The 12,351-nt window shown below is 44.3% G+C and overlaps 1 protein-coding gene across 8 annotated transcripts in view; it reads right to left on the bottom strand.

Moving 5' to 3' along the window:
- WDFY3 (WD repeat and FYVE domain containing 3) overlaps positions 1-12,351 on the bottom strand; it is a 139,864-nt gene that overhangs the window by 103,024 nt on the left and 24,489 nt on the right. For all 8 annotated transcript variants that reach the window (XM_015276464.4, XM_015276469.4, XM_015276467.4 and 5 more), the window contains exons 2-3: positions 7,879-7,968; positions 3,952-4,161 (exon numbers count right to left, since the gene is read on the bottom strand). In XM_015276464.4, the coding sequence (XP_015131950.1) occupies positions 3,952-4,131 (180 nt within the window). In that variant the 5' untranslated portion in view covers positions 4,132-4,161; positions 7,879-7,968. The remainder of the gene's footprint in view (positions 1-3,951; positions 4,162-7,878; positions 7,969-12,351) is intronic.

Raw genomic sequence — 12,351 nt, 5'->3', positions numbered from 1 at the left:
CATGTTCCCTGCTACGACCTACTCAAGACCAGTCAGACTAGAAGACACACTGGCAGAGTACCTTACTATTGCTTACTGCTTAATGCTCAGACCAAGGAAAGAGGAAAACGGATTGGCATACCGTCTGTCTTAAGATGGCTAACTGTCAGCAGATCATAGGAAAGGCAGTGTGTTCATAGCTGCAATGAAAGGCTGACTGAGGAGATCTAGTTTTGAATGCTTTGCCCCATAGGTGAGGTTGCACTAAAATAAGTATGTTGGCATACTCCTTGACTAAAGGCAGTAACATACATGGAATAGGATACAAAGCATTTTAACAGTGAGTTGTCTTATTTTTAATAACAGACGGCATGGTTCTTCCAAGAAGATGTAAGCAATTCACCGTATTCAAACATCACTTATTCCAAATAGCTTCTCTATCCATCCATTCACTTCTTTCTTATACCTCAGGAGCTTTGGTACAGCACGAGTAGCACAAGGCAGGGCACTGCCACACCGCTTCTGAGAACAGAGCTCACATGGATGCAGATCTCTGAAAGGAGGCTTTTGAAAACTTTTCCAGAGGACGAATGTTTCATGATTTATGTACTGATGTCGCTTTTTATTACTTCATGATTCAATTTTTCATAAGCCTCCCTGAACAATGAGGGGACAAATGTTCCAAACAACCATTCATTAACAAAATAGTAAGATAGTTGAGGCTGCAGCAAGCTTCAGACATCCCACATCTATAAGCAGAAGGCTGCTTTAGCTCCTCTGGATCTACTGATTAATAATCCTCAAAATAATCAGATAGAACCTCATTCCACACAACACTTCAGCTATCTCTGCCAAATCAATCAGTCTTAGGTGGTTAAGCAAAAAAGCACCTGATTCATTAGCTGCCTGATGCTGGCCACGTGGATGCCCATAGGAAGCAGGTTAATGCCTCACCCTAGGTCTCTGTGTACAGTAAAAAGCAACATCCTGTGCTTGGCTTAAAGCAGCAGTACTAGAAGTACGCAGTCTACCCTGTGCAAAGTAACTGAAGGATTCAGGATCCGATTCAAATCAAGTTATTAACTGATACCATGAAATGTTTGCAGCTATTATCTTGGAGAAACAAGATTTAAAAAAAAAAAAAAAAAAAAGGAATGTCTGGCAATGTTTTGATGTTTCCTTTCAACAGAAGTAGTCCCACAGGAAAGCCACCTCTGAATTTAGTGTGTATCAAGCCATCTCAGAACCAACATCTTCCAGTTCTTCCCATGAACATGCTATGTAAGACTTGCAATGAAAAGAAGTATTTCACCCCTCCTGATTTTTTTATTCCAATCAACTTCCGACTTTGCTTTTGTCTGTCTTGCTAAGCTAGTGGGATTTTCCTAACAGACAGCTGACACTCCAAAAAACACACGGCTACATAAGCCAAGAAAGCCACCTGCAGACTTTAGTCATAAACCTCAAAAGAAGGCGATGGCATTAACCAGCAACCTAACAACAGAAACTATAGAAGTCAAAATAAATAGTTGATATTATAATTCTTCAACTTTTTGCACACAAGAAGACAAGAATGAATTTGTGCAAAAGTCAAGGGGAAAAAAACCTGAGATAGATGAGATTTGAGATAGATGAGAGAGATTTGTGCTACACTAACAGTTTGTTGACAACTCATAATGGTTATCAGTGACCGCGCAACAATGAAGTAAAAGAGCACAAATAATATGTGCTTTCACCATTGCACCATGCAAAGGTTCTGAATTTAATGAGGTTGGAAAACGAAGGGTCTACATCTGACAAAGGCCTGCGTGTGAGGCAAGAAGGACAATTTCAGTATAAAGTTCACCAAGGAAAGGAAATGAAAGATTCTTCAGGATTTAGACAACTAAGAGCCTATCAACAAAGTTCAGTGACATACAGTGAAGGAGAGACATGCATAATTTAGGGAAAGAAAACCTGAAAAAACGGGGAACAAAGGGATCTAAGAGAAAAGACTAGCCAGAATGCCCGCCTGCTGAGGAAACAGCAGAAGACACGCATACCATTTTGAAATCTTTAGATTTGGTGTCTGAGAACAGGTAGGCAAGAGCTGACTGTGAGTAGAAAGAAACTTACAGTTAGTGGCCTTGGGGTTTTTTTTCAGAGCAGTTGCTCAAAGTAAGTTGAAAAAGAAACAGTGAGAACAAATGATGCAAAGACATGGGACATCTAAAATTAAGATTTAACAGGGTTAAGAGGGACAAAGAATTATGAGGTGTAAAGGCAGGGGAGGTGGAAGAAAGTGGAGTAATACAGAGAAATTTAAAACTTCCTTTTTATCTCCAGTCTAATCAAGGTCTAAGGAAAGACTGCCCTACAATAAGAGGACACCAATTGCTACACCATATTCCTGCAAACTTAGCTGTATCACCAACTGGAGGTTCCGTAACTACAGTGCTACAACTAAGCACTACCAGGGCTCAGGAACAAACAGTTTCTCTGCCCACAGATGACAATGTAGTGCTGAAGTGAGAACAGTGAGTATCCTCCCCCCTCAGAAGCATCAGCCACCTGAAACCACCAGAGGGAGAATTCCAGATGTAATTGCAACAAAATATTATTCACAGGCTCAAGCCAAGATTAAGACTCCACTGTGCACGTTTGTAAAAAAAAAAAAAAACAATTAAGAAAGTTCATGGCTAGAGGGCATACAATCCAGGCAGATAAATTAAAGAGGAAGTGGGTGAGCTGAGTTTTTTTTCTCCCAGACTCACATAACAGGTTACCTGCAGCACTAGGAATAAGAACCCAAGGCAACAGAATAACATTTAGGGGGGTTTATCTACTGAAGCATGCTCTTGAGTAGCCTGAAAATCCTATTAGCACTATATCTAGACTAGGATTGCTTTTTCTACGCAACATGCAAGCAGTCCAATGTGTAACACCATCAAAAGCCACATGTTCAACAAAACATCAATCTAGAAAAAGAACTGCTTTTCCAATCAAGTTTTTCCCTTTTGTAGCTTAATCAATGATTCCACTTCTCCACAGCAGCACACGCGACCAGAAATCCATCATTCAAGAGGAGATTCAGTAACAAGAGCTCGTGTCACAGCAGGAAGAAGATAAATGTAGATCTCTGTACATACTGCTCAATCAAGAGCCTAAAGCCACCACTGAAGTTATGAGGCTCAATGAAGCGGCAAAGGAACTGAAAGCGATACAAGGCATGGAGAGGATTTAGCTCCTATCAATGCCAGTGGCAGCAGTCACAGCCCTGCTCCAAGCCATCTCAGCGCCTGAGCACAGGAGGCAGTAAAATAGGAATGACACTGCACATACAGCTATTGGATCCTCACTGAAACCCCCCTTGCGCAAGAAGAGTAAATCAGATTCACACAGGGAAAAGGCTTGGAGAACAGAGAATTTATCACACGAGAGAAGATAAAAAATGTTCAGCTTGCACAACCTTGCAAAACCAAATCTGACAAGAGAGAGCATGATTGTTATCTCTAAATATGCATTAATACAGTAAGTGTCAAGAAGGGAGAAATGTGATTTAGGCTCAAGGACAGTGCTGGCACACAAACATATGGGTACAAACTTGCCACAACTAAGCTTAAGCTAGAAATCACCTCTAAAAGAGGAGAATAAAGACTGCAGCAGCAGACAACTTCACCTTGGAAAACATCTCATAGGGTACTCTGTTTCCAGAAGATAAAGGTGCCTATGAAAACAGTAAGCTGTGCAGGAAAGCTGTCTGAAGCTACATCCCGCCATGGCCTGCAGCTCAGAAACAGTCCTGACAGACGAAAATCTCCAATGATGGGTTCATCCACTTACACAACAATACATGAGGAAAAGATGGAAAAAAATAGAGGATGCCAACAAAGGAGCAAGTTCCATTCTGCTAGAACCAGAGATCCTGGCGAAACACAATAAGAGCAGTTGGTTTCAATAAAGCCAAAGTCTCCCACAGACTCTCTGGCTTACCCTGTTAAATACCGGCAGCATCATGTATAGTTTTTCCTCCTGTTCTTTCTGGGTCATGTGCCGGGGAGGGTGGCAGAGCTCTGTGAAGAGGCGCCGCAGGTGCATCAGCCCCAGCGCGTTGTCCTGGGGGCTGCACTCCTCCTGCCGGGGCCGGCCCATGATCCTCTTCACCATATTCATCCTGACTGGCTTCCGGAGCTCCCCGGCGTCCTGTGCAGAAACAAACACAAACCACTGAGCGCAAGAAAGTCAGGCACCATCCCGTCACAGCTTGTTAATACACAGCAGCCCCTCTTGCAGCAACTTTCCATGCCACAGTTAGCACTGTTAGGTAATCTTCTGTGCTAGGAATTGATTAGAACGTGCCTGAAGGGTTTGAAGCAGACGGCTTGCAACAGGGCAACACCCAACACCCTCCAGCACCAGTCACAGCCACCCAGGCAAAGAGCACTGCCAAACACTGCGGTGCAGTTTCTGAGATGTTTCTGTGATTCTTCTTCGCAGAGCATTTACAGAAATGCTATTGACATGTTGCAAAGCATTCTCAAAATAATTCTGGAATACAATTAGTACCAGTTCTATACGTTACTCTGTAACCAAACAAGGCCTTCACACCTTCTGGGACATTGGCTATACCAATACAAAGGCACACGTAGCTTTTTTTCCCTTGACTTCCCTAGGGTAAGCAGACACTGCCTTCCAACAGACTTACTGCTGACCTCACACCACAGCTGCCCAATCCACAGGAAAGCTCTCCCCACAGTCTCCCTCCTGGAGCACAAGCAGCTCACTGTAACACTTCTCACTGATACCACGTAGTGCCTGTATGCAGCCCTGCACCATTCCACAAAGTTACCGTGAGTTCTGTGAGTTACTCTTCTATACCTGAGACTGAATTCTGTGAACAAGGATCTTAGAAGGGAATTGAGTGGCTCAGAGTAGATCAATCACTCAGATGTAGCCCATTGGACACTACTGTAAAAGGGACCATTGCCATGCTCGCCTTCGGGTATCGGAAGGAGTGAAGGGGAACAGAAAATGATTTCTATACATGAAGTTATGGAGAACAAAAAGGAAAGACTCGATGGAATTACAGTGTCCACTTATCAGTGCTTAAAGACTATTGAAAAACTGAAGAAGGTCAGTAAAAGCGATAAAAATTACCCAAGGATAGAAAATGCCTTACAGCAAGAAATGTCAAGAAGTTGATCTATTTAAATTACCAAAAAAAGAGGTTATCGTGAAGGGTCAATTATGGAAAGGAGAAGTGATTATACCACAGGTACTGCAACTGGAATAACAGAAGGAAATACCAATTACTGAGGAACCATTAAGCCCAGAGACAAAGTCATAACAGAATACAGCAGCTGGGGAAAAAAAGAAAAGAGGGGGGAGGAACCTCCTCATTGCAAATGAGAATGAAGCTTCTAATACTGGAGATAATTAACCAACCACTGGTAGGAGGGATATAACAGGAAGAATGACATTCTCTGCCTAAGCCAAGATGAAATACCCTCATGGAATGTATTGGTAGAACTGCATTTTGATCTCAGAGAAGAAAAAAAAACAACTGATGGCAACAAACATTTTGGTAAAACACATTAAAAAAACAACAAGATGGCACTAAAAACAGGCAAGCTTTCCTAATGTACATGTGAGCAACTGCTAGTCTATGCTGGAAATTTGCACTGACCTTTCACATTTCAAGAGAAATGAGAAGAAAGCGGCTGTGGTCTTTTACTATACTATCCTCAAGAAATAACACAGGTTACAGACTTCAGGTCAGGAAGGTACGTGCAATATAGGATGAAATGAATAGGACAGGATGAGAGGTAACAGCCTTAAGCTGCACGAGGGGAGGATCAGGTTGGATATTAGGAGAGGTTTCTCAAAAAGAGCAGTGCTGCAGTGGCACAGGCTGCCCAGGGAGGTGGTGCAGTCACCATCCCTGGAGGTATTCAAGAACCATGGAGATGTGGCACTGAGGGACGTGGTCAGCGGGCACGGTGGGGATGGGTTGGGGTTGGACTGGATCATTTTAGTGGTCTTTTCCAATGTGTATGATTCTATGAAACAGCAGCTCCAAGAGGAATGCCAAACCGTTTCCCAAACTACTCAGACTGGGAGTAGTTCTCATGCTATGACAGCAGGATAAGTGATCCAAATGAAATATGGAATACTGCACCTGAGCCAAAACTTTGCTGCGTGAGCAGTGGTGGGGGAGAGGGGGAAGCTGTATTTTAGTGTTATTAAACTTTTCTGTAAATGATACTTGAAATTTCTTTTAGTGACTCACACAACGGTGGTTACTCCATATATAATACACAAAACACACTGTCATTCCAACCACCACTGCTGTTGACTTTTGCTAATTCTGCCAGTTCTATTAAATCAGCAACATCCCGTGACTTCGGTTAGCCAAAGCACACCCTGAGAACGGCAGTTTGCACTGCTTCAGCCACACAGCTGTACTTCAAGAATTTGCCATTCTAGCATTGTCCAAGAAGTCCAACTAAATGGTGTGTGCTGGATGTACCACTCTTGGAATTACGCTGGATATGAGTCCCACTGTATTTCTGTCAGAAAACAGGTGGGCAGGGGCTCCATGCAACCACATCACTGAGAAGGGAATATAAATCTGAGGCATTCTTTCAAATTTCATTTATTTTATTTTTTTTTACTCCAAATACAGTCTATTTTTATTCCTGAAGCATAAAATACCCATAGAGATACAGGAAGATAACCATATACTCTGAATTAGGTCTCAAGGTATGTGACAAGGACAATTCATTATTTACAGAAGGGAAAGCTTCCTTACTGTGGATCTGAATAACAGTATTTACTTATCCTACTTAAACATTGAGATGTTTAAGGTCATCTAAAATTTAAAATAAACTAAAATACTGGGAGAAATTATACACAAGAAATACTGCACTGGGAAGGAGTATGGCTGTGTGCTGAGGGGAAGGACAGCCACTGGTTGGGGTTATACCCCATACAAATATTTTGACTGGAGTTCTGTTTGTTTTGTCTTAAGAGCACCAACAGAAAGCAGTACACCTCAATCTTTCGCTGCCAACAGAGCATCCAGAATAAAGGCACTCCCTATCGTACCACCTGAAAACATCTGTGCCATCTTCTTCCTGCCAGCACCACAAAGGACTTGGATTCAGCTCTAGGGTTGATGCTCTCCTTCATGTCAAAATGAAACTATTCTAGGATTTGCAGTAACACCCAGAGCCACCTGTTCATACCTGTTCATTGCTTACTCAAAACACGCAGAAATCAATGAATGCTGCACAGCCAAAGTCTGCATCACCCCATGCTGTCATGGTGCTGATACCCACGGGCCATCAGCGGGATGCATTTGGAAGCCAAATCCAACCACGCACTGGAGCTCTGTAAGCAGCACTCCATGGAGGTTTGATCAGAAGAACAAACTGAGCCCACCCATTCCATACTTTCCTGCGCCAGCTCCATTCACAGAAGCTGCACAGAGCAGCAGAGATGATGGATGCCGTACGCTCACAAAACACTTGAACTCAATTTGCAGAGGTGAAGGTAACCTTTCGGGTTGCAAGGTTTGCAGTGGGCCAGGTCAGCACACATTGCGTTCTGGGCATCAGCCCTGGGAATTCACTGCATGAGAACAGGGAGATCTCCTCTCCTGCACTTCCTGTCAGCTCCTCCCAATTGGTTACATGTATTTTGCAGATGCATTTCCATTTGCCTTTACACCAATACGTAAAAACCTAAGTTTGGTTTGAGTAGAGCAATTTTAAATTCACAGCATTCCAGTGATACCCACGCTAACCCTGTTTCTAAGACAGCAAACAAAGTGCCTCACACAGGACCTGGGGAGGAGCACAGCAGTTACAAACCAAAAGGTTGTTTCTGCAGACATCCTCTGGTACTCGCAGCACTGACCTCTATAGCATTCCTGGGATCGGGGCCAACAGCCTCAGGAAAACAGAGCCCATTCCTTTCTGAGGTTCCTCTTCAAGAGCTGTCCATTCACTGGAGAAGGTAAGAAAAGAACAGAGGTTAGAACACAAACATGCCAATAAAAGCAGAGCTTTGCTATGCTGCAAAGAGCAGTTGCTCCTAGGACATCTGTGAGAGCACCTGATTTCAGCTCTGATTCCCAACCTGCCATGTTCAGCTGTATAACTACCTATGCTATGGTACAGACATAACCCACATCAACAAGGAAAACCTTGTAGCAACACAAATATACACTTTGTGAATTTTATTTTGTACAGTAAAAATAACAAAGATTTTAGGAGGGAAAAAAAACCAGAAGTGAAAAGCAGCAGCATATGATCACTGTGCCTCCAAAAGGCTTTGCCAGAGAGGCGGCTTTCACACAACTCCTGACTTAGAGGGACGTGGTCCTTAATGACTACACCATATTTTGATCCAGTCTCAACACAAGCACTGAAAACAGAAATCAACTTGTTGGCAGGTCCATTAGCTCAGCATTAACAGCCACACCTTTGTATACCATGAACAAGTTCTTTGGTTAGGAATTATTTATTTACTAAATACAGACAACGGAAATCTTACGTATGGGCTGCAATCAGATCAAACTGCATTTAGGCCAGACTTCATTAGCACTGCCTATATTGTCAAAGCTCAACTGACCAGTTGTTGTGCTGCAAGGACCCCAACACTGTGAGCTTGCTTAAGCAGAAAGAGTGCAGCATCAGCAGTTCCTCTGGCTTCCATCAAAAAAAAAAAAAAAACCAACAAATCATCACTGTTAGGAAGTGAAAGCACAGAGACAGCTTCCGACCCCCCTTCCACAGGCATTGCTTACTCAGTGTGAAATAAGAAACAGGGAGAAATCCTGTGGGAGCACCGATTAGGGTCCACATGCACCAAGCTGCCTGTTCTATGAACACTTTCCACAGTGTGCATGGAGCACCTTGTCTTCTTAAGTCTTGACCCCTTACATTGCCCTACTTGTGTATTAGAAGTGCATCAGGATCACGCTGACTTAAGAAATACTTGGTCACAGAATGGGACGGCTCTGATCCACAGTCCCAAAACCAGAAGGCACAGGGGACAGGAGGGGCTGCGTGAACACAGCTCACAGGAGCTGAACAGCTCTCTCAGCGCCAAAAATAAACCACTCCCACTTTAATTATGTCAACTGATCTTTAGCATCGGCCAAACTCAAATTCTCTCTGCTGTCATCGGCAGAATCACCAACAGTGATTGCAAAGCCAGTGGCACGCCCTATTTATTCCACAACAACAGGCAAAGAAAAGGAAGACGGTGGCTCAGAAAAATGTGAATTTTGAGTATGCCAGAAGGCTGACATCATCAGAAGTGTAACTAAATCAAGCAACACTACAGCTCAGTTTTCAGCATCCTGGCCACAGCGGCAGTGCTCTGTGAGCAGCCGGCACAGCGCAGGCTCTATCGGCCTCTCCACGTCCCCTCTCCAGTGAAGCGAGGTGGCAGGCCCACACATATCCAAGCACACAGAGAGCAGGGACAGACACCAGCATTGTCTTCCCACCATGCCAGACATGGACAAAAACAGTGCCATGCATTCTGAGAACACAGAACCACTTCTGGCCAATCTCCACAGCGTGGCCTGGCCTGGCCTGCTTCCTTGGTTCCTCCCATGTCTCCTCTGCAAAGGATCAACACCTCTGGGAAATGCAGTGGTACATGAAGTGGAGAAAACAAAACCCTTCCTCTTCATTGTTGAGGCAAGGATCTGTGTTCTCCCAACAATCCAGACTCACATTCATCCATCTTAAAGGATCATTTGGGCACACAGCAAACAGCCCTATCCATCTACCCCTGCCCCTTGAGGACACAACAGAGCTCCCCTGCTCTCACAGCAGGCACCTAAGGGACTCTGCAGCCATTCTACACATGGAACTTCTGTGGCAGCCTCAGCCACCGACGGAGTGCCAAGCAGAGAAGCAAGGCAATACTGAATAGGGCTGCACTGTTCCAGGTATGTGAGGAGCAGAGATGTGGCACCTCGCTTGCTGCTGACAGCTCTCTCCTTGACAAGCTCAGATACCCCGTAGGGCTCTGCCACCCAATACTGAAGAGGAGCACGCGAAGACTCAAACTGGCCATTCAGCAGTAGAAGCCTTCTCATAACCATTTTGGAAATGTGTAAGTAGGAATTATGTCCTGAAAAAAGAAATAACGTGTAACACTACTACAGGATGTCACCAGGTTTCTGCCTGCTGAGCACAACACTACCTCAGTGATCCCTCCCCGCCAGAGCACATCCTCACCTATGCGTGCACACGCAGGGTATGGCTCAGCAGGTGCCAGCACCACAGAGAATTCACATCGTATCTCCCGACTCGATTTTCATGGCCCACCACTGGCATCTGGCAGTGAGCACATCCATTATTTTCCAGAAATCAGGTGTCATTCAGGAAAAAAAAAAAAGCTTCAGTGTCTAAAATACTTTTGCTCCCATGCAAGCCCTGCAGAAAGCTCCTGCTGCACTGAAGTGCGACCTCTGAGTTCAGGGGGTTATAAAGTATCATTTCCAATCACCTTCCCAAAGCAGAGCATTGGAGTGGTCAGCCTGAACAGGACTGATAAAACCCTAACTGACACTTTGCAGTAATTTTCAGAAGAGCTCAGGTTGACGGGCACTCCTTGAAGAGCTTACTTACATAGCTGGAGTAATTATGTACAGTTACTCCTCCTCCTATCAAAAACGGTTTTCCAGCAGATGAATAAATATTCACTTCTGGTGTTATTTAAACCACACAGTGCATTGGTCAGTACGTATTAAACTCAAAGCACTTTTTGTTACCTTAAAAACAAAAAAAAACCAAAGGCCAATTGAACTTTGACTACAGCGTTTCCAAACATTTTGCTTCAGAACTGGTAGCGATAAGTATAAATTCACTTCCAACCATGCAGAAGTGATTTCTGGCTTGGATAATGCCTACGAGCTGTCACTACTTCTTCCTCCCCATCCATTTCGGCACTTTGCTTGCTCTGACACAGAACACTGGCAGCACTGCAGAGACCTCCCAAGCATGGGTTTCAGTTCTGTCCCTAATTTTACATAGGATAAATATCTCCATACTTTCTAGAGACTCACTTATGAAACTCCAGAACTCAACACAGCTTGCTGCTTCCCTCACCAGGCATCCCACAAGAAATGCTGGGTCTCAAATCACTCTGTCCTTGGAAAGAAGCAAACAGAGCAAGAACCACCATAAAATCCACTCATCTTTCCCCTCTCGCTTCTGAAATCCATAGAAGAAACACAAGCACTATCCAGTTCAACTGTATTCCCCTGACTTCACCACTCAGCAGACAAAGGAGGTTTATCAAGTTACAACACACTGTACCGGTGCCATCACCGTGTAAAAAATGAGAGTCCTAAAAAAGCATCAAATATTTTGTTACAGACCACAGGCGTTCAAGACAAACCTATCCAGACCTCTGCAGCCTTTTCATGTTGTTACATACATGTAACTAATGGGAAGGAGCTGACAGGAAGCGCGGGAGAGGAGATCTCCCAGTCCTCACGCAGTGAATTCTCAGGGCTGGTGCCCAGAATGCAATGTGTGCTGACCTGGCCCACTGCAAACCTTGCAGCCCTAAAGGTTACCTTCACCTCCGCAAATTGAGTTCAAGTGTTTTGTGAGTGTGTGGCATCCATCATCTCTGTGCTCTGTGCAACGTCTGTGAACGGAGCTGGCACAGGAAAGTATGGGCTGGGTGGGCTCATTTTGTTCTTCTGATCAATCCTCCACTGTGGTTCCTTTACATGCAAAGCAGGAAAACATCTGCCTGCTCCAGCAGTGACATGCCTAGCACCCATGTTCCAGGCCACGGGCAGTACAAGGGGCATGAACGTACAGCACACTGTTTGGACAGGCCAGGCTCAGGAGGTGAGGACCATACACTGCCAGTAGGAGCCAGTGTCTGAATTCTCATGGTTTGCATTCCAGTCATACTGCCAAACAAAGGCTCCACTGGCCTCATGCACTAGAAGACAAAGGAGGAAAATGCATCATAACACACAGTTCACCTTCTCACAGACAGAGCCTAGAGGTTTACAGCAGAAAACACTAAAAAAACGACACAGAGGAGTCTACTGACATTTGTCATCATGGTCTGCTTAAACATTTCTCATTTCTAATCAAATATTACTTCATCCATCTTGAACTTAGCACAGAATGTGGCAGTCCATAACTCGATGTTGTCTCTCTTCCCAAGAGCAGAAGTAACAGCTCAGAAAGCAGGGAATACAAGGAGGACTGTACCAGCTGGAGCAGGGAACGTCCCACACACCCCTCAGCCAACCACCACCACCGCCTGAAATACAATGTTACCAGCATACAGGAGGGGATCTTGAATGCTGAGGTCTCAATCACAGATGTCTCTGCCATA

This window comes from Gallus gallus, chromosome 4, assembly GCF_016699485.2.
Source record: "Gallus gallus isolate bGalGal1 chromosome 4, bGalGal1.mat.broiler.GRCg7b, whole genome shotgun sequence".
Lineage (NCBI taxonomy): Eukaryota > Metazoa > Chordata > Aves > Galliformes > Phasianidae > Gallus > Gallus gallus.
Note: the sequence above shows the minus strand (reverse complement) of the source record. Positions and strands in the feature narration are given on the sequence as shown.